The following is a 22,885-nucleotide window of genomic DNA, read 5'->3' on the forward strand; positions in this document are numbered from 1 at the left end:
ACACAAATGGAAGTTGGAATGGATTTATGGGAAGTGGGTGAACTGGAGAGTGATAATAGGCATAACAGACCGATTAACTTGTGCAAAACACCTTCATTTAGTGTGCACCTGTGGAGCCATTCATGAGCTCGCTAACAAATCCAAACCGCAGGTTCTTTTGCTTGTCTACCTCCTTTTCAGGCTTTCGTCATACTCATTTTCCTTTTGTCTTCATTCAGTTAACACCCTCAGCGGGGCGCGCAGGCTCACATGAATTGCCATGTCATCCAGAGTTCCAAGATGGATGGAATAATTTACCAGCGTTGCCCCCACTCTCTTCTGCCCGTCATTGTGTGTCAGTCTTTCAAGACTTTAAAAAGAATTGCCTGAAGTGCATTGCCTGAGGCAATCTTCAAGCCCTCAGCCAAGCGCCTGGCTAAGCTGATGTGGGCCTGCGATTCATTTAAAGAGCTTTTTGGAAGGTTGTTATGCATTCCTGAAGAAATACTACATGGTGAACAAAGAGGTGTCATATTCAAAACTGAATGACATGTATATAAACAACACAGGCTAAACTACTGCAGCCCGGTCTGATCATTGGGTGTATACGGCTGCTCCAGCTTGTTTAGCTGGACAATCACAAGGTTACAGAGCTTCACTCTTTGACTCTTAAGTGCACTGCTTGGAAGTGTGGATAAGTTATGGGTTTGATAATAAGATCTCTATTGCTGGAGGAACACAATATGTCAAAGTTCAGCAAGGAAGGCAAACTTAATTGGCGTTTTGAGGAGCAGCCGTCGATCTCTCTGTCTCAGTCAGACATGAGGGTTTAAATAATGAATGTGTCTAAAACTTTGTCGACTCTCGGAGTCACTGTACTGTCACTTTTCTTGCATCTTGACACTTCAATATTTTTAGAATTGGAGCACGATTCTGTCACAATATTTCACTCATGGAAGTTTTAATACCAACATGTCAATACATCACTGCATGGACAGAGAGTGGTCAAGCAAGAGTGTGTGATGAATGTCATGTCATCAGTCTCACTGTGGTTAACATCAGCACTGACACTTTCTCTAGGGGGACAGTTTATATTCTGAGGCCACCAAGCCCCCGATAAGGTCAGGCAACAAATCAAACGCGGCGCACATCAATCCCCAGTCAGGGATGCTCTCCTGGCAGCTTCTCACATTGGCACAAAAGAGAAGTCTAAAGCTAGGAACAGATCACGTGGAGGATTGAGTTATCGCCGGGGTGGAGCGGCTGATTCATCCCAAAGTTATCCAGAAGTCGAGGCATCGTACGTGCTGTCAATCTCAAATCACAACAACGTGTGCCTCGGCGAGAGTGGGTTTGCTCCACAAACGTGACAGTCGTGTTTCGAGGGTGCAACAGCAGCATACCCAAAGTATCTCGAGTGGGCAGCTGTGTGATGTGAAGGCTGCGATGCTTGTTGGTCACCCAGCAACTTCATCACAGCTCGTCTCTCTGTCCTCACGGGAATTACCTGAAACAATGACGAGCCTGCACTGCTATTAAATAACGTGTTTACTGTTTCTTTTTGTTTTTTGAAGCCCAAGCTGTATGAAAATGTTAACTGTGTATGACTGTGCACAGAGAAACCTCCCCAATAGAGTTACTCACAAGGACTTGTTCAAGAGTCTGACCACAGTCTTGTAGTTATTATGAGCGGCAAGTGTTTGAACCCTCCTTTAGAAAGCCCTCAAAGAAATCCTATCCACTATGGGCCTTTAAGACGGGACTCAATACTCCAGCTGCAGTGAGATACCTCCTCCACAGCCTGCAGAGAATATGGGCTTTATGCATCAACTTCACGAGGCGATTAGATAAATCGAATCAGAAACGTATGTTGTTGTTTTTTATGTTGTTGAAATGGCTTCATGCGGGTGCTGAACTCCTGGATATAAGCCTAAGACTAGCTTTCTGTGTGCAGTCAAACATGCATCAGTTCAACTAATCAGTCACAAACCAGTTAGGAAGAGAAGGGATGAGGGGGGTGAAGTGAAGATTTTTTTTATTTTTATTATTGTTGCATTACTGTGTAAAGACTGCTCAGAATACTGGTTGGAAATTTGCAAAGCGCTCCACAGTCGCTTCCAGGAATAATAAATATTGCAGCTATATTGATCAAATGACAAAGCAGGATAGCCTTACGCAGCAGAACGCCACTTGGTGCACAACCCAACAGCTATAGTATGCGCTGTGTTGTTTTAAATCAGCGGTATGCGTCTTCGTATCTCAGGGGAATCGTCTAGTCGTGATGTGAGCACGATGCTGTAGAGTGAGAAGACAGCAAGGTGGACAACAGGTGTTTGCGTGTTTGTGATACGAATCTTAATATCTTAATAAAAACAAAAAGACTGATCCGAGCACATGTCAGGCTACGTGTTCGTGTGAATGACGTTTTCACATTTAATCACTGTGGGGGCTTTTTTCTGCATCTGGAAAATGAGTGGGGGCGAATGACAAATGGAAGAGAAGCGCTCCTTTCATTTCACCTACTAGCGGTGTGAAGTGTAGACTGGCTGCAACCATTCGCGCTGCTTCCGCGGGGTGGTATTAGTTCTGCAGTGTTGTTTTTTTTCTTCTTTTTTTTTTTTTTTGCAAAGCGCTTCTCACCGAGGAGCGACAACGCTCGTGTGAAAATGATTTTCAGGAATAATCCAAAACCATCATTTATGCCCGTCATGTCATTAGACCTGCAGCCGAATAAACAGATCCTGCGACAGCGTGCGTTTCTTTTTTCATTGTATCAACCTCCCCCCTCTCACTCCAGCAGAGAGGAACAGAGTATCAATCTGATGCTGTCCACCGTTTCCAGGGTGAAAATCCCCCCAAGGAAGCATTCAAAAAACTGCTAATTAAAACAGCTGAGGGGGGTGAAAAAAAAATCAACCGAAAGGGAGAAAGACAGGATAACGGGGGCATTGAGAGGGGAAAGAAGGAATACGTTTTGGAAAACATCTAGAGGAATAGAGAGTCACGCAGACAGGCGCACAGGTAAATATGAAAGCTCTTATCTCTAAGCATTGTGAGGGAACAGCGATGCTTTCACAACACTTCTTGGTATCTATATCTGCGTACAGCGAATCAATCAGCACCGGTCTGCTTGGACAGCTCCGCGCGTCCTCCCCCTCCTCCGTGTCTCTGCCTCTCTATCTGCTCCAGCTGAAATGCTGCTCGTAGCCACACACGAGCCGTGTCGATGTGTCTGTTCGCGTTTTGGTTTTCTTATGTAGCAGTCCATACGGCTCTATAGCTCTCGATTCAAATAAATAATTAAATACGAAACCCGAAGCGATGTCGATAAGTCCTGTGAAGTCGTGCCACCGCCGGATTTAAAACCTCTAATTGCCTCTGCCTTCTTCTTCTTGCAGGAACGATTCTTGGGGAGCCTGGTCCGCCAAAGGATGTAAAACGGTGCTAACAGATGCATCTCATACAAAATGCTTATGTGATCGTGTATCTACCTTCGCCATTTTGGCTCAGCAACCAAGAGAAATAGTAAGTAGGCTATTGATTTGTTATTCAGTGTGGGTTTTACAGGCCAATGTAATGGAGAAACACTGCCTGTGTGTGTGTGTGTGTGTGTGTGTGTGTGTGTGTGTGTGTGTGTGTGTGTGTGTGTGTGTGTGTGTGTGTGTGTGTGTGTGTGTGTGTGTGTGTGTGTGTGTGTGTGTGTGTGTGTGTGTGTGTGCGCTAGTGCAAATGGAAATTGAATCTTTGGTGTGCTAATCCCGTTAAATAGTAATTCAGCGGTAAAGGGAGATTGTGGGCGGTTATTTGTAGTTTGCACATACATTTGGGTAACTCAGCGTGTGCACGCTGGAGGGTGTGTGCATGCTGGTGCCTGGGTGTCAGTCAAATATACATTTGGTCAAGGGGAAAGATAACAGTTGTCAGCTTTGACGTTCTTTCCATTGTTAGTCTCTGCTGTCAGATTCTGTGGATGAGGTTTTGAAACCATGTGTTGAGCTCTTATGCCGACACGAGACTGTAAACATATTTACATCGTGGCCTCTGCATTAGCACACAGGAGGAATTGAGACATCACAAAGAAACCTATTACCTTCCCCTCTGTCAGGCCTGAGGCACTCAAAAGCAGAATGGCAAACCACATAGAGCGCCTGCAGCTAGCTCCAAATAGCAGGCCTGTGATTGGCCGGCTCACGTGGTGTCAAATGTGACTGGAAAAACAAATCACACAAAACATTTCGATGCACTTGAGCCTTTATAGCTTCCAGTGTCTCTAGCACAGATAAATGGAGAGACTCGCATGTAAACTGCCTTCAAGCCCACGCATGCACTTCAAACCTCACAGTTTATTGGGGAACCCACTGTGGACTGTTATTCAGATCGGTTGTATGGTTGTTTTGATTGGTTCCCTCTCTGGGCAACAATAAAGATTGACTGTCCTGCATGAAGCACATCCAACCTCCCACTGACTGGTCCGTCTTGCTCTGTCTCCTCCACAGACCATGGGTTACTCAGGGGTCCCATCTGTGACATTGATCGTTGGCTGTGGTCTGTCTTGCCTCTCCTTGATCACATTGTCTGTGATCTATGGTGTGCTATGGAGGTAACCGCAACACTTTGATTTCACTTTGTGCATTTTTTTACAACGTCATATTTGCTAAATCATGTGATAACTATGGTTGCTTTTATCGTTCTTGTTTTTCTTCAGATATATTCGCTCTGAACGATCCATCATCCTGCTCAACTTCTGCTTATCTATCATCTGCTCCAACATATTGATCCTCATTGGACAAACGCAGACGCACAATGTGGTAAGTGTCATTTAAGGATTTGTTCAGCACAGTTTACAAAGCATGGAGGTCCAGTGGTCTTTTGTATATATCTACGAATTGAAGTCGGATAATGGTGCAGTGAGTGAAAGATCCACGTGGCACTTCACTGTGGCCACGTCTAGGTTGACAAGAGCTCCTTTTTATTGTATCGGCCACAGTGAGCATTTGGTTGAGATCTTTACGCTGTGTCATACAGTTCATAATGCAGAATATCATGAGGGTCCTGTTCATGATTTTTGGAGGTAAACAACAGTAGAAACTCCATCATCTTCACCTGTTCCCAGCTAATTTGAGACATTTCAATCAACCCTTATTGTCTTTATTTTGAAAAGTCTCACTGGTCATTTACCAGAGGCCTAATCTACAAAATAATGCCTTTTATGAACCAGATGTTGGCTTTGTCATTGAGACTACAAAAACAAGAATATAACACATACGTGATAGCCTCTTTCATGCAAATGACTCATCTTCTTTTGAGTCTCGGCAGACAAGCTTCTCACATTTCATCCAAATGGAATATTAAGTGTTCCTAATGCCTCAATAAGATGTCGATCCACTTTGTGGTGTTACGTTGTCCTCTGGTAAATCTTAGACTGCCCCATCTGTTCGCGTTGAGAAAGTCTCTAATTGCAATGAAAGATGCGATGCCATGAAGAAAACAAAAAAAAAGATAAACCGAATAGGACAGTCAGATCACTTTGAGATGAAACACTAATGCCAGTTTTATTACTGTGGTTCAAACCTGAAGCACTGCAATCAGTTACAAGTATGACAGTTAAAGAGATTCAACAGTGTAGAAGCAGCGAGGCAGACATGGTGCACACCAAGAGACATGGCGCACCAGTCAATCAAAGACTGATGAATTATTGCGATGCCACCCATATATATCGGTGACGCTAAGGCGCAGCTTTAAAGTTCGGCTGGAGGATAAAAGCAGCGCTCGCACTTAGAAAAGTTAGAAAAGTGTTTTTGTTCAGATGTCAACGAGAGCTGAGCTTCAGATCGAGTCAGCAGGATTCAAAAGGACAACGACTCCCGTTAACTTCTTCCAATAAATATGCATCACTTCCTCTCTCTGTCTTCATATCTGGCCAGTACACAAGTGGCTGATGTAAAAGATTGTTTGGCAAACAGCAGTTGGAATTTACAAGCTGCCCACACAGATGACCTTCTCTGTCATTTGGCAGCGCTACACAATTACACATTATCCTTTTTATTGTGTAACCACAGTCTCAGTATATACCTTCTTTACCTTTTGGAAGGAACACACAGTTTGTGTCCCCTCAAAATGCCAAGATCAAAATGCCTCCCCCTATTAATGAATGAATAATGAATGAAATAATTAAAATAAAAGGTGTGTTTGGTAAACCTACATATGTCTGGCTACTGGTGACACTATGGATTAAATGTGGACGAAATGCACTACCTGTAACCATTCAGGCTAATATGAATTGACCATTTAAAAAAACAAAACAAACAGCATCCACATGCGATAAGTTCGTCCGTTTCTTTGCTGGCCCCGACATATCTGGCACACAATGCACGAAGCTTCAGGGCATTTTTAAAGCTGAGCTGATTTGAAGCCTTGTCGGATTTAATCAGGGCTCCAGTCGTCTCCTGTCTTGATTATGAGGACCACCACTTAACATGGACTACTCACTTGGCATGCTGCTAATAGGATATCTGTCTCTGAAATCTGCAAAGAGATTAAGTGGTTTTCAGAAAATCCACTGACATTCTGAAGATGTCATTTCAGCGTCTCTCAGAGGGACTCGACAAATTGATTAATTAATTTGTAACTGGCCAATATTGTTTTTTATGCTGAACATTAAACACATTTACATTTGTATTCTAACCATGGATCAGATAGTTTTGTTATGTGAAAGGGTAGCGCTCAGATGAACCCAGAGAGAATCATCACCAGACTCAACAGTCCCCCTCAGCTCTGTTGAGCGCTTTAGCATCTTTCTGCTCATTGTTTGGTTTTACTGCCTGCAACGTTACTGATTCGGTTCACTTTCATGGCTCTCATCAACCTTGTTTCCAGCAGCAGGTAGCAGGTATAGCGGCGCTTTTCTGCTGCCTGCTGCTAGTTAGCGACCAGCTGGTGAACATAGTGGAGCGTTTAGCAGCCAAAGAGCCAGATATTTCAGATATTTAGTTGGAGGCCATAAACAGGAAGCTAAAAGGAGAGTGAATATTGGACTTACATTCAGCAGGTGGCCAGAAACACGACTCCAAATGAATGCTTAAATTGTTGTTCATCTTTTGGATGTGTCATTTGGCAACTGAGTGGCGAACACATTTGCCGTATCAACTTGTTAATATGTCAGTATTGTGTTTAAAGCCAAGGGGCCAAAAGTAATCGATGAATGCAGGTATTATTAAACTCTGCATTTTTTTTTATTAACATATGGTTGCCTCTGTACAGACATATGTACATATTACCGATAATTATTGATCTTTTTTTATCTGGAGAACCGATGAAAATCAAAACTCAAATTGAATTATTTGTATTCCTAAAGCCGATGCACCAAAAGCTTAAAGATCACGAGATCCTATTATTTCTTTCAAAAAATAGACTGAATTTTAATTCTAAGTTCTAAAATAGCTAAACCAGCATTTTACCTATTCATTTCTCACAGCCTCAAAATAAAAATGTTACGAAACCAAACCAGGTCTTTCGGGGCTCGTCATCAACAATGAAAGGTACATCGCTGTTGGTTCAGTCAAGTTAAGAAAGCTGTGTGTGTCTTCTCTAACATCCACGATGCTGTGGATAAAACTTCCAGGGCCATGAATGTATCACTATGATCCCTTTGTTCTGTCTTGAATGTGTTGCTCCTGTTGTAATAATATTTGAGAAATATCTCGTGTGTTTGATCAGACATACTGTAGAGCCCGATGTTTCAGCAGTAGGCCAGCGAGAGGAGATAACATAGCCCCTGTGTGGGTTTAATTGCCATGCTGCCTGACACTGCCTCACTTGTTTTTCCTCCGTCTCTTGAACGAAGTGCATATAATTGGCTCCACTGTTTGTGGATTCAGACTTGCTCATCGTCTAATAGAAATCATCTCTTTGGTGTGGAGGTGTCTTCTGGGAGCAGGAAGTCAGTGAGCCACCTTTGCCTGTGTTTGTCCTTTGTCGTCTGTTGCTGTTCGTCTTGGATTATAGAAAGAAGACAGAGCGAAGGACGGAGGGAAGGTAGAATTAGGGTTTCTTGGAGTTAGAGTTCATTTAACATATTCATCTCATAATGAGCAGGAATGTATTACACTGAACAATTAAGTGGGTGAAAGTCAAGGTATCTGAGTGTCAACACAACATCACCAGAAAACGTTTACCTTTTATAAAATTATTTATTTTAAAGTCATAAAGTCATCTGGTCAGGAGTATTGTGAGCTAACACAGTTCTTTAAACAAATAGATTCGTACAACTTATCTGCTATATGACCGCCTACGCACCCCGATGCAACACAAGATTGTGTACAAAATGATCACCTTTTGTTTAAATGCTGCAAGTCATGTATCGTCACAGATGGCTTATCAAAGCTGGCATCTAGTCAAGAATGAATATTGAATGTTCAGGTTATATTATTGGCAAAAGCTAAATTACATGTTCTTGAACAATTATATTTAACACGACAACAAAATAGATTGACTCCAGAGCTTGTAGCAACTCTTAGTGTACGGCAACAGTCAACATATTGTGCAGCTAACATTGCACATTGATTTTTCTCACCGCATAAATATGGCAGTTGCTGAGGATCGGGTAGATGGATACACTCAGGGTATATATTGTTTATTTTTCCAAAGAAAACTTCTAGTACATCCTTATATATTCCCCAAGTACAGTATAAGTGGACATTGTCAAGCATTTTCCTTTTATACTTGCTATTCAAGAAATGGAAACTACTAATTTAGAATATTCTGTAATTTCAATGATATTAGCAAATTCAGCCCCTTTGTATATTTTCAGTTACAACATTATACTGACCATTTTAATGAGGTTTAAATAAAGAAATAATCATTCCTACACATGTTCATACAAGATGTCGAATAGAAAACATGCCCAAGGGCATATATGTACTGTATATAACACATGCAGTAACTGCAGTAAGCACATTTAAGCAATCGTATATTTTTAATTCGAAGCTTGACCGCCCTTATAGTGAGGTGCAGCAAAGAGGGATTTCATTTTTCCCTGGCTTCCATTCGAAGGTTAAACTTTTTAAATACATGCTCGGTGCATTAAAACAAGCAAAATCAACATATAGCTCATTCCTACACAATATGTCTGCCGCTTTATAACAGTGAACATCTGGTGAGGTTCAGGAGAATAATTATATGCATTGTTTTGAGCCTTAAGAGTGTTAAATATTTCAATAAAGTAGGCAGAAGTAGACAATTTGTGACTGGTGTCAAAGGCGATGCATTTTGTTGAGTGTTACTCTGTGGTTCAACAACACTTTGTCACCACCGCGATGTTGTTTGGAGTTTTTAATGTGCTCCACCCAAGCACTGTATAAAGCACCGGGGCACTTCTTGCTTGATTTAAAAGGAGGGTGCTTCAATCAAAATACAAAAAAAACAGCCTCCTCCTCCCACGCTGATCCGGAGCAGTTGGGAAGATAAAAGTACTGCTGCAAGGCAAGGTTCAGATTCTTCAGCAACATTTAAAATAAGGTTGTAGATCTTAACTGAACTGTACTTGAGATACGATTAATGTAACTCCTAAATATCTTCTACGGGTGTATCGCAGTAATAGTGATATGTATTCAAAGTCAAGTGGACTGAAAGTTCACTGCATTCTTATGAACCAATTAATGAATCTGTAAATGATGAAATAATACATTGTGATTGGCAAATAAAAACGCCTGGAGGTCTGAGGAAAATATTCGAATCACCATGTCAACATTAGTTTAATCCAATTATGAAAGAGGGTCTTCTGAAATCCCTTTTAATATTTCGCTTCAATAACATGTCACTGCTCCTTCTTTCCCCTTTTAATGGCTTGTCATTGCATTGTGAAGCAAAGTGTGCAACAGTTCAAGGCAATTAGGCTTTCAGTTTGTAATATATGGAGCGTCAAGGCTCAACCCAGAGCTGTTAGTCCGAGTTTAGTCAGGCCACGGCGAGGAATTCTTCAAATCTCCTGCCCTGACCTTAAACTGCTATTATCTAACATGGCTTGAAGTAATGCTCGTCAGCTCGTCAGCTCTGCAATGTTTTAATGTGGTCCCTTCCTCAGTTCCTCTGTTTCCATGGATACTGACACAGTGTGCTGAACATCTCCAGGCATTTGCCTTTCCAAAGGGCAGCGTGAACTCTAGGTTTAAACCTTGTTTTTTCTATGACTATGTCCATCCGCTTCTATCATAATGTCCTCATAATGTACCTTTCTCTCTTTTCAAAAGCACAGTTTTTTTTATATTTGAGGACTAACGAGGCTGGGCGGTATAGGCACCCGAGTGAAACATAACGGCTGCATATGACCCGTTTCCAGGAAACAAGGCAGGCTCTATTTTCAGCACCTTGGACAGCACATGAGCAACAGCGACACTAGAATTAGCTTTGCATCAACAGGCAGTGTAGCTGCTGTATGACAGACCCACATTTTTCCCCCTTCACTTAAAAATATGTTTTTACTTCTATATACGATTTCTTTACACAGAATATAGCTGTGACATTAGACAGTAAATTATATTTATTATTCAAAGCTTAGTCAACAAAAGATTTATAGCACAGCATGTGTGTGTGATTTCTACAAAAGCAGCTGTACGCACCTGTAATTAGCACATGGGCAGGTGGCTATGAGTCATGGGAGCGTCATATGCTTTGTTTTGATGGCTTGAAACATGTAAATATCTGCCCAAACTGACCCATATTATAAGATTAACTAGGTATGGCCACTGGTGAAATTAGTTCATGTTGAAGTGACCATGCTGAAGCCACGATATGTTATCGTCATGCGTCACAGAAAGTGGAGATTTTGGGGTTGAAATGCAAGTTTAGCGGGACATTGTTGTTCCTGTTTTGTCTTATTATTATAGGTTAAAGTATATATTTAAGGTATCTTATCAATGTTATCATACAGGCTACTCATTATACACGGATGTTCTTTGAAGTTGACCAATAAAAAATACAAACCTGCAAATTACATTTCAGTATCAAAGACATAAGGGAATATGGCATTATGACATACAGTTCATACTGAACTTGACTTACGCGACATGAACTTTGATAAATATTTAGCTCTGGGTAATTGATATCCCCAGCGGCTGTAGGTAAACACAACTCCCCTCTTCTCACACGTGAGGTAATGCAGGATTACTGTCTCGTGTGAACCCCATGAACACTGCGGGGCATGGATGGATTTAGTGTGTTTCTCTCGGTGGGGATGCAAAGTGTACGGCAGATCTCACAGTATGGTGTGGACGCCCTGGGACAATACCATACACTTCAACCTTTCCCTCTTTGTGCGGCATTGCTCAGATTATCACCGCTTCACACTGCAAACAATCTGAACTGGAGAAAAAGAGAGAAGCTTAAAATCTCTTCTCACTCACAAATGTCAGCGTGAAATGACAAGATTCTCCAGATTCTTTATTTCTAATCCTCTTCTAAACAATCGCATTTCGAGATGCCTCTCCGCGGAACAAAGACGGACAAGCTAACGAAGCTGAAAAAGTGCTGCTACACGTTGTCGATCCTGAATGCAATCTGCCGCCTCTGACGCGTGCATTCTGTATCATTTAAGGAGTGTTGTGTTTTCCTCCTCTGCTCTCTGTGTAAAACAGTTGACCTTGTCTCACATGCCTCCAGGTGGCATCTCCGGCATACCAATGATGGTTAGTGCAGAGGAATGCTAAGCCACGTGTCAGCTAGCCCGGCTCAGATCTTTACTACAATTGGCACCTCTGTTGCTACAGTTTAAACAGACTCTTTCTTTCACTCACTGCACGGGATGGTACTTCAGTGGACGGTCTAGACAGGCAAATGCAGAGAGAAATATCAATGTCATCGATTTGCAGAAATCTGTGCTTCTGATGGAGTCTGCTTTTGTTTTTGTTGTGCACCGCTATCGGGTTACGGCAACATTTTGATAGTAGCTGTATTAAAGGTGATGCATCTCTCGCAGAGAAAGCTGCATTTCTGTAAATGTGAAGCAATTCCTGAGCCCACCGTCCTTGTATATATCTCTTACTGACCCCCCCCCCCCTTGTATCAATAGGGTGTCTGCATCATGACGACAGCCTTTCTGCACTTCTTCTTCCTGGCATCCTTCTGCTGGGTTCTCACAGAGGCCTGGCAGTCTTACATGGCAGTGACGGGAAAGGTTCGGACCAGGCTCATCCGCAAGCGCTTTCTGTGTCTGGGCTGGGGTAAGCAAGCAGCATGTTTCCCTAAACTTCTTCATTATGTCCCATCATCCCTCTCGCAGCTGCCATTTTCTCTCAAGGTCTCTGGCCAAGGTGTGTTTCCAAGTATCTGTGTGTCTTTTTTCCGTCCACTGTTTCCAGCCAAATCCTCATCCTATCAGGCTTGCTGTTCTGATGCTTTTGTGCTCCAGTCAAGCTGGGTGAGGGATGGGTAAATGGACCGGCCTTGAGCAGTGGGGGGGGGAGACAGACCGGTGCGGCTTTCCCATAGCAGGTTGCAATGACCTTATGTCTGATAAAGAGGGCGTGAGCTGAGCCTTTACACTGCAGCAGTATGCATACAATGCCCCCAGAATCAGAGTTCAGGAGAATTTTGCAAAGGTAAAATGTCGAGAATGTATATAACCCTGTTCTGAAATCCTTTTCCAAAGTGTAAATTATAATATGTATCACAAATGAAATACAGGTTGGAAGCAATATACCGTATTTATTATCCATATTGCAACAGATTTTAATCAGTCAGGGTTTCAGATAATTACGTTTATCCTGCCTCCCACGCTGTGTTCCCTGAACTTGAATATCCCATCAGAATTTTTTTCATAAATTATATTTGTACATGTATGTCAATGAACACAGGAAGTAAAAAATATCTTTATCGAAATCGTAAAAATCAATTTATTCTTTATTTGATAAATGTCGGCCTGAATCCTCGTACAAAGGCTTCTTTCTTACAGACTGCTAGAAAATCTCTCCTTCAGAAAAATCTATTTGATTATGAAAGAGCCCACACTCATTCTTCTTGTTACCTAGCAACAAACAAGGCTCTCTTAGTCATTGCGGTGCCACCTCTTGCTGCAAAACAAAATAAAGAATATGGACAAAAGCTGTTCTACAAACACATGGATTTGTCAAAAAACGCCATAACGGACAATTTGATGAGAAATAACACAATCTATGTCTTGCTGTGTGACAGTAAAAATGCATTCCATAATATGCCGACTATTTATTTTTACATACACGACTTGATATAGAATGGCTCTAATCCTCTATATAGGTTACCACGTGTATTCAAGCAGAAGACAAACTGATTTCCAGAGTGACATGTAGCACACGGTACCTGTTGTCTCCCTATGCAGCCTGTTTGAAGTGCAGCGTCTCCGCCAGGCTGTTGCCTCCACAGTGATTCATGACATGCTTGTGTACACTCGGCACTCTTTACCTCTTCAGCACTGCAGAGAGGCACTGCATGGCCACAGGGTCTTCGCCTCGCGCCTCCAGAAAACTGATTACATCAATAGCACCTGCGTGCGCTGCTCTGAGAGGAAAAGCATTGATATTCTAAGCACACAGTAGTATCCATTACACCAATCTATGATGAGGAGCCATGCAGCAAAAAAAACAAAACAAACCTTCATATCAATGGTGTGGAGGGCAGTGAAATGTCTTACAGTAGAGTGATGAAATTTCACTGGGTGGTTTTCTGGACTCAATGCTGTGCTGCCATTTTGACAAAGCACAGTACAGTCTGTTCTCTTCTGCTGCTTAATGGCATTCAGTACAGCATGTTGATTGAAACGCATATATTTGATCATATACTCTCAGATGATTTTATCGTCTCATAGCTTCTAATGGAGTGAGTCTCGCCGCACTTTGTTAAATGACTGCAAGGCAGAGAGGCTGACTTCTTCTGCATTCAAATGGACTTGTGCTCTCAGTTCTGACAAGTACAACGACTTCTTGAATAACCATTGATTGTTTTCTGTTTTCAAGGATTACCAGCTTTAGTGGTTGCTGTTTCAATGGGATTCACCAAAACAAAAGGCTATGGGACACCTTTATAGTAAGTTTTTCTTTTTCTGTCTATATTCATTATTCAGTGCACACACAGTTGGTTCACGTTAACACTTAAGAGTAATGATGAAGTGCTCCTGCAGTGGCTTACTTATCCAAAATAGTGCCATAATCAAATTTCAAAATAGCACAGCAGGACCCCAATTTTGTGAGAGTTGTATCCCTGCTAGATACCAAAGGCATAAACACTGCTTAAAATCTCTTGAGCATTGTATTACCCTGTGAAACTTTGGAAATAGAGTTACAGCATATGGCACTTCTCCCCTGACAATTTAAGGGAATACAATTGTATGCTGGTGTGCGCCATTAACTTGGATGTTAATGTCTTGGTCGGACTGAACTGTTTTTCCTGCTTTCCCTGCAGCTGTTGGCTGTCTTTGGAGGGTGGGCTCCTGTATGCCTTTGTTGGACCAGCAGCTGCTGTTGTTCTGGTATGTTCTCAGACATCACGTGTCCACTCCACTTCGAACTTTTATATGCTGAGAATACAAGGGACATGTCGATTTACGACAAAGACAATACAAATAATAAACTAAACCACTGCTCCTAAAAAACCTGTAACAGTTTGTAATAATAATATCAAGACACACGCATTACAATATGATACAATAATAACACACCCACCACCCACGATGTAGTCTCAGTGACGGTACAGTATCAGTGTGGTACAAATTGTTGAAACTCGACAAATCGTTGCTGTGAAAATGCCTAACAGGAGGAACACACTCATAGTAATGAGCGTCCCACCAGGCAATGTGCTCAAGCAATTCCTTTTCATTTACCATAATGGTGCTCCATGTAGCTATGAGGTTATAAAGTATTTATGCATTCGATTTGTTCAAAATCGAATATACGAGGACATTTTAATCATCTCATATTTACATTGTGAAAATTACACAAAGAATGTGATTATGCAAATCCCTTAGTCTGTGTCAAAGGGACAGAGAACAGTGAGAACTGAGTCACATTTGTCATTGTCAAACTCCTGTGGTGGGATTAGAAATAAAGTCATTTGCGATTTTTTATTTTTTTTTAAACCGACTAATTGTCTTGGTTTGAGCTTCAGATGCACAGAGACTTGAAGTCTTGCTGTGCTGTCGTTTCCGTTTGGGATGAACCTCAGAGGAACACACGCAAAAATGGCAGAAACGACCCTCTGCAGTGCGAATGAACACCATACATGCTGTTACCACTGTATTGATACTGTAACATCAGAATGAGATGTCTCACAGACACAAAGCTGGTTGGATGAAAACGTCCCCAAATGTATTTGTATAAATACTTAATGAGCTCTTTATCTCAGCCAGAGGGGTCTGAAATAGCTGAATATTTAAAAGAATTGTCAACCCAGCTGCTATAAATCTGAAGTTTTGTATTTGCCTATAGGTGCTGCTGCTAATAATAGGAGAAGGTGCCTTTGAGAAGACATGTATTTCTTGTCAGGCAGGTCTTTTCTTATGGCTGCTGTGCTGGGCTGACTATCCGGGGCTTGCCTCATCTATTGGCTGAAAATGTCACACAGAGACGAGCAAACAATAGAAGCTTGAGGTCAAAGCTCAGTGCAGGCGGCGATAACGACATTAAATTATCTAAATGTAGAATGGCAAGCAGGGAAATGTATTTAACATTGGTTTTGAAATCATCTTTTTTGAAGTTGATTTGTTGAAAAGCTAATGTACCTGTTCCCTTCTTATTGACAGGTCAACATGGTGATCGGTATCTTGGTGTTTAATAAACTCGTGTCCAGAGACGGCATACTGGACAAGAAGCTGAAGCATCGAGCAGGGTATGACAGCACGTCCTTGTTAGTACCTCTATTTTACTTCTCAACATTCTTTCTTCTTAACTTCCTGCAAAAATACAAACATGTTTGCATTTTATTTCACACACATATGGAGATGTAGACCTCCTTTTCTTGCTGCATAAAAGGCATCAACATAAAGGGGCCAGGTCTCTCTCGGGAGCGACACAGCTTCGTGTTTCTTTGGCAGAATCAGTCCAAGATGAAAATCATTAAAACGCCCACACATTGGCTGCGTCTGCTGTTACTAATATGGCGGGGGAGAATTTAAAGTCGGGGTAGTGGCTGTTAGCATTGTTTGTCATGCTGTTGTCTCTATGTCCCACAGACAGATGAGTGAGCCGCATACAGGATTAACTCTCAAGTGTGCCAAATGTGGTGTTGTATCAACAACTGCTTTATCAGCAACTACAGCTAGCAATGCAATGTAAGTGCCCGTCAGTGCCTCTGAATCAATAAGACGATGCTACAGGGAGTCTCTGCATGTACAGCGTGTCCACCTCTACCATTTAGACCTTGAAGTCCACTGCAGCGTAACCTGATGTTTCAATTACATCCACAGTACATCAGATCTACGGTATAGCAATGTCTTTTCCTGCAAACATGCAATGTTACATGCTTATTTTACAGAACGCTTACTCTACTACTAGCATGCACATTAAAGCCCTGGAGTAAAAAAGGCGCTGATGGAGATACGGCTTTTCACTCCAGACCCTATTGTGTTGTCTACACCAATTGTCTTGCTTTTATTTCCTCTACACAATCCTCCCTTCCTCCTCTCAGGGCGTCCCTGTGGAGTTCCTGTGTCGTCCTACCTCTGCTGGCTTTGACCTGGATGTCTGCGGTGCTGGCCATGACAGACAAGCGCTCCATCCTCTTTCAGATCCTCTTTGCCGTCTTTGACTCACTGCAGGGTTTTGTCATCGTGATGGTCCACTGTGTCCTACGGAAAGAGGTAAAGGTTGATTTGAAGTCATCTTTTCTTTCACCAATGATCTTTGTTGTCACAACCATAAATAGAAACTTTCGCAAAGTTAAATATTGAATCTTAGGCAGACTTGACAGAGAATAAGACCTAATAACAAAGGCATTAAATAACTTTTAAAGGCTTGTTTTTTCAGAGCATGTAATATGCAGTTTTCTGGACATGATGAATAACTGATTCCCTCTGTCTTTAGGTCCAAGATGCTCTCAGATGTCGGCTCAGAAACTGCCAAGACCCAATCAGTGGTGACGCAACAGGAACCTTCCCTAATGGGCATGCTCAGATAATGGTAGGCACAGTAACCCACTGTTATCTCTAACCATTAGACCCAATGTCCCCTGGTTATTTATAATACACATACAACCTCCTTGTTCTCCATTGACCTTAATTTAACTCATGCTCTAAATGCTGCTTTTCTAATTATTATTCATCATTATATGGCCTCTCAAACATGAGGCATTGCTTCCCATAGGTTTATAAGGTGCTACATAATGCTTTTGCAAAGCTGCAATTACATGCAGGGTAGACACATGGCCCTCTGATAAATGGCGTTACTTGCCTTTGTTTTTTTTCTAGGCCCTAAGCCCGATTCTTTATCTCCATTTGATTGAACTTACTGTCCATGTTTGCCATGCATCCCTCTCATTCCCTCTCTCAGGGTAATGGAGGACTGTTCCCAGCCTGACCTTTTAAATGGGACACCAGTCCTCCTCATCTAGCATCACGACGCCACCGGCACATCATAGCAGTGATCTGCCATTAGCATTCGAATGCAACTCGGAGTGAAATCGTTTCCATGATAGCAGAATAGTGTCAAGGCCCCCTGGTTCAATATGGTCATTAGCAGCGAGCACAGAATACTTCCCAGCTGCTTTTTTCCATGAATGTATTATTGATATATCGTAAGGATGGTGCAGAGAAAACAATGACTGCTTTGCATTTTTTCAAAGCCTTTTGGAAAAAAAAAAAAAAAAAAAATATATATATATATATATATATATATATATATATATATATATATACATATATATACATATATACATATATATATATATATATATATATATATATATATATATATATATATATATACGTATATATATATATATATATATATATATATATATATATATATATATATATATATATATATATATATATATATATATACGTATATATCATTGATCCCAATCTTGCAGCTGGCTTGTACACGAGGATGCCTCTTGCTTTGTATACACGCACAGTTTACAGTATAAAAGGCTTTGTTTGTAGTCATACTGACCGTCTGACTGTCCTCTGCCCCCAGACGGACTTCGAGAAAGATGTGGACATCGCCTGCCGATCAGGTAACAAACAGATGGTCTCATATTATCACGATTCTCTTTGACTTGCATGTAAAACAAAGGCCCAAAAGAGGTTAGATGGTAAAAAATATAGCTGAGGTTATATAACAACCAACAATCCCCGCAGGAGTTTTTTTTTCTCCACAGTTACCAAAACACTGACTTTAATCTGAGAACAAAACAGTATTAAGAGAGCTGTTGAATATTCACTTTCGTCTTTACTGCAATAAATGTGAATAACAGCAGCTTTTCCCATCTTCAGGCAGCCGCACTACGTAATAATGTGTTTCAGTAACATGGAGACGCTGTCATAGAATAGATGCGTAGGTGCTATGTGTCTCATTTTTTCGAGGGTTTTCTTCCCCGGTTAGTGGGAGGATAATAACAGGATGATGCATGTAACTAGTGGTGGCAACTAACACGGGCGTGGAGCCTCATCTTTCTCCAATCCTTTCCGAAGCAATGAAGAACACCTCTTAAATGGATCTGCAGGGAATAACCAAGAGCTGTCAGAAACAGAGCTTGTTAAGAGACGAAAAGGGCCGTCTGGCTCTTCTGACCCACATTACTTCATGCTGTACAGTCTCGTGAAGCTAAAGTGGACATACCCGATACAAAAAAGGCAGTGCAGACAGGTGTCATTTATAAATCATGACCAGATTCAGACCAAAGTAGCACTGCGGTCGGAGAGAGACGCTTTTTACAGATTACTCTCTGGGCTCAAGGAGTTTGAACTGGTTGTTTACAAACAGGGATTGTTGTCAGCAGCAGAAGTAATATTCTGCAGTGTCACCCTTAAATACAAGTAAACTGAATACTCCAACTGTTTTCCCCCCATGTTCACACTGAGCATTTAATCAGACTCAAACAAAAAGGCGAGGGTTAGATCTTTTATGTTGTCCTTGTAATCTCCATGCGGGCCTTTTGTGAACAGACAACTGAATTCCTACTGATTCATGAGGCGAAGATTAAAATGCTCAGCGGGGACGACGAGGTGTTCTTATAAGAAGGCATTTCTGAATAGATAGCTGCTGTTTCTGATACAATATTTGGTGCATCACAAGGTTGTCACCCATCACTAAATTTGGATTAGCCACATGCTGTTAAACAGGGAGACGTTCAGGGACAAAATGTAACCTTTCTGCTTTATTTTACGGTTACATCCTCCACAGATACCTGCTGTCGTGTCCCTTTGCATTTAGGTGTAATGTCACACTCAAAGCATATTCAGTTATTTGTCTTGCCATTACAGTTGTCCCTCTGCAGCACCAAATCCTTTGAGAATCCATTTGAATTCGTCTGTTCTTTTGGTCGTATGTTGGATAATCGCAGGTTAAACGGTGACACTGGTTTCATTACGGACAAATTACCACTAATCCTTGTACCACTCTGTCCTGCAGCACTCCACAAAGACATGGGCTCTTGTCGCGCCGCCACCATAACCGGCACCCTCTCCCGCATTTCCCTCAACGACGAGGAGGATGAGAAGATCCCCGAGGGCCTGAACTACTCCACGTTGCCTGGCAACATCATCTCCAAAGTGATGATCCAGCAGCCCTCAGCTCTGCACATGCCGATGGGAGTAGGGGATCTGAAAGAGCAGTGCATGGCCGACAGCAGCGCTGACATGCGCCGCACTGTTTACCTGTGCACCGACGATGCCATGCGCCAGAGTGACCATGACATGGAAGGCCACTCGTTGCAGGGCCAGATGATGGAGACGGACTACATAGTCATGCCCCGGGCCTCTGCAGCAGTGGTGTCCGGCTCAGGCAACATGTCCACCCTCCTGAAAGAGGACACCAAGATGAACATCACTATGGATACGCTGCCACACGAGAGGCTGATGCATTACAAGATGAGTCCTGACTTAAACATCAGCCCGTCAGGTATGGACCACATGAATGTGAACCTGGAGCAGCAGTACCCCAGCGCTCCCGAGCAGATGCAAAACCTGCCCTTTGAACCTCGCACGGCGGTTAAGAACTTCCTCGCTGAGATGGAGGAATCTGCGGGGCTCTCTAGGAGTGAGACAGGGTCTACAATATCGATGAGCTCCTTAGAGGTACATAATGCTGATGTGGACGAAGCTCAGAGGATACAGAGCTGCAACAAACACCTAAAGTATTAATGTACACATCTTAAACCGATGACGTATTAACTTAATATCATGTTCTATATTCACAGAGAAGAAAGTCGCGATATTCTGACATGGACTTTGAGGTACGTAAAAACACGTTTCTTTCGATCGAGCACATGCATCGAAGCTTAAATGCAGAGAAAAGCCTTTTGTTTTGCAGTTGTGTTTGTCATTTGATTGACTGGTACTTGTTAAGCCTCTTAAGCTGATTGAAGTCACAGTTCACAGCCTTGACTCAACAAGATGTATTGACATGCTGTGCAGTTTAGGTAAAAGCAAGGCTGTCAACTGACAAACAGGGCAACAGTTCTCATCTACATTTCGTCCTCCTCCATCTCCTCCATGTGTTGATTTTCAAAAATGTATGCTTTCAAAGTCATTTGCACATTTCACATCCGATTTTACCACTGGTTTCAACAATGATTATATTGGCTTGCAAAGAAATATTTAAACCCCCCTTTAGCAGGTTTTAGCTTTTGCTCTGCATCATTAAATCAGGCTTTGCTGCATAGCTATTGTACAAACTTTCAAAGTAGAGGAAACATTAGGCTTCTGGCAGCGAGTTTGGCCTGGGGTGCATTTTGTTGTAGCTTCGATGCACACCAACCCTTAAATTGAAAGTTTTGTGCCAAGGTTTGATTGTAAGGATTTTCCTGATGCAAACAAAGCGGTAAATTAGTCAATTTGTCACAGAAGAATTATGTTTAGTTCAGATACCCCAGACATTGCAACTTAAAAAAGTTCAAGCTTTCAGTGTCCTATCACCCTTACTTTAATTATCTTGGTGTTTCCTTCATTTTGGCAGTCACGTGTATATATATATGCAGAGACCGGTAGATTTGCTTCAACCCTGGCCTATAAGTAAACGACCATGGCACTAACAAATTGATCAGAGTTGGAGGGGGTGAAAAGGAAGATGCATTTCCATTATTGGCTGTCAATACCAAAGAAAAAACCCTTGCCATTGCAGAAAGTCATGCACACCAGGAAAAGACACATGGAGCTGTTCCAGGAACTGAATCAGAAATTTCAAACCCTGGACCGATTTCGAGACATACCAAATATGGGCACCATGGTGAGTAACAGGAAACCAGGAGGGGTGGCGGTTAACCAATTAATGATAGCAGCGTCAAAATACCCTATTTAGCTATCCGGTGCAGGGCACATACTGTAATGTGTGATTGTGCAAATGAGCGGTTACAGTATGTAGCCAGAGTAGTGGACCTGTAGTGGACCTGCCGGCAGCTGGCGGGCGGGGGGGGGGGGGGGGGGGGCTGCTCCTTAAAGGCACTAAAGCATTTTCTCCACACGGCCAGTCTCAGGGAAGAAAGGCCTTTGGTAATCTTGTTGCAATAGAGTGCATCCATTCCAATGAAAGGCCATGAATGCACTTTTATTTACATGCACATTTATCTACTTAGCAACCCCATCATTTTTCCATTAATGCATGGCAGATTATTTAACCTATCAACATCTATACAAATATGACCTTAAGTTTGCTGTTCTCTTACTGCAACTGTGTGTGTGTGGGGGGGGGGGGGGGGGACGTTCCTTCCTTCTTTGTCACTTTGGATGTAGCCATTTGGCTGCATGTAATCCTTATTTCACTCACATTTCAATCACCCCTACAGCACGATGTAATTTGAAAGCCCGTTGCTTAGTTACCAGTGCAAGTTCTTTTGTATAGAATACGATAACTCCGGTACATTCTCCCCCTTTTTCTCTTTTCCCCAAATTAATCTGCTGCAGAGCTGGCTACAGACATTGGTATCCATTTTATATTCCCAGACTGGGAGCAGCTTCTCTCCCTTACTTGCAGTAGTACATTTGGGACTGTCAATGAGAGCACATTCAGATGAATGGCTCACACATGAAGCCCATATAGTGCACCAGTTTCTGAGCTTGAGGAGGGGGGGGGGGGGGAGAAACACAGTTCTGCTATGACTCCACGATAAGCATGGTCACATTTAACACACTACCATTATCCTTTGTTATTTGATGCGCTTCCCACAGCATTAATTCATTACTTTCAATTAGCAATGGGTAGGAATTCATACAATGTTATTTTGAATGAACTGACTTGACTGGAAACGTCCCTTTTTTTTTTTGTTGGAAAAATAACAGTGCAGAGGATGTCATGCCACTAATATCACACCCCACTGGCCATGTTCACAGGACAAGGCAATGCCAAACAAGAACCCATGGGAGAGCTACAATCCAGCCTGTGAGTACCAGAATTACGCCACTATGAATGTACTAGAATCTGACACCAAGGACTCACTGGAGATGACGCCTGCAGAGTGGGAAAAGTGTGTCAACTTACCCTTAGATGTCCAGGAGGGAGACTTCCAAACAGAGGTCTGAAGGAGAAGATGCAAACTAGAAAAGGAGGAGGAAGAGATGTATTTTGCACTGAATAAAGCAACAGACTTTTCTAACAGCCTTGGCATACATATCTGGATAATACGAGTGTGGCAGGGACAATATGTGCCAATACAATATAAGGACTGAGGAGAGAGGAAAAAAAGAAAATGAGGAAAAAAACATCAGTGTTACTTTTTGTATTCTCACTAG

General features: G+C 42.1%; 1 protein-coding gene across 1 annotated transcript in view; it reads left to right on the top strand.

Moving 5' to 3' along the window:
* Positions 1-22,885, top strand: part of adgrb3 (adhesion G protein-coupled receptor B3) — a 51,726-nt gene that overhangs the window by 28,299 nt on the left and 542 nt on the right. The window contains exons 13-27 of the mRNA XM_079279727.1: positions 3,378-3,504; positions 4,476-4,579; positions 4,685-4,787; positions 12,044-12,194; positions 13,962-14,031; positions 14,407-14,473; positions 15,743-15,828; positions 16,172-16,270; positions 16,627-16,798; positions 17,022-17,117; positions 18,135-18,174; positions 19,572-20,236; positions 20,359-20,394; positions 21,282-21,386; positions 22,487-22,885. The exon at positions 22,487-22,885 is cut by the window's right edge and continues 542 nt beyond it. Of these exons, the coding sequence (XP_079135853.1) occupies positions 3,378-3,504; positions 4,476-4,579; positions 4,685-4,787; positions 12,044-12,194; positions 13,962-14,031; positions 14,407-14,473; positions 15,743-15,828; positions 16,172-16,270; positions 16,627-16,798; positions 17,022-17,117; positions 18,135-18,174; positions 19,572-20,236; positions 20,359-20,394; positions 21,282-21,386; positions 22,487-22,675 (2,110 nt within the window). The 3' untranslated portion in view covers positions 22,676-22,885. The remainder of the gene's footprint in view (positions 1-3,377; positions 3,505-4,475; positions 4,580-4,684; positions 4,788-12,043; positions 12,195-13,961; positions 14,032-14,406; positions 14,474-15,742; positions 15,829-16,171; positions 16,271-16,626; positions 16,799-17,021; positions 17,118-18,134; positions 18,175-19,571; positions 20,237-20,358; positions 20,395-21,281; positions 21,387-22,486) is intronic.

The sequence above is a fragment of the Melanostigma gelatinosum genome (assembly GCF_949748355.1).
Source record: "Melanostigma gelatinosum genome assembly, chromosome: 12".
Taxonomy (NCBI): Eukaryota; Metazoa; Chordata; class Actinopteri; order Perciformes; family Zoarcidae; genus Melanostigma; species Melanostigma gelatinosum.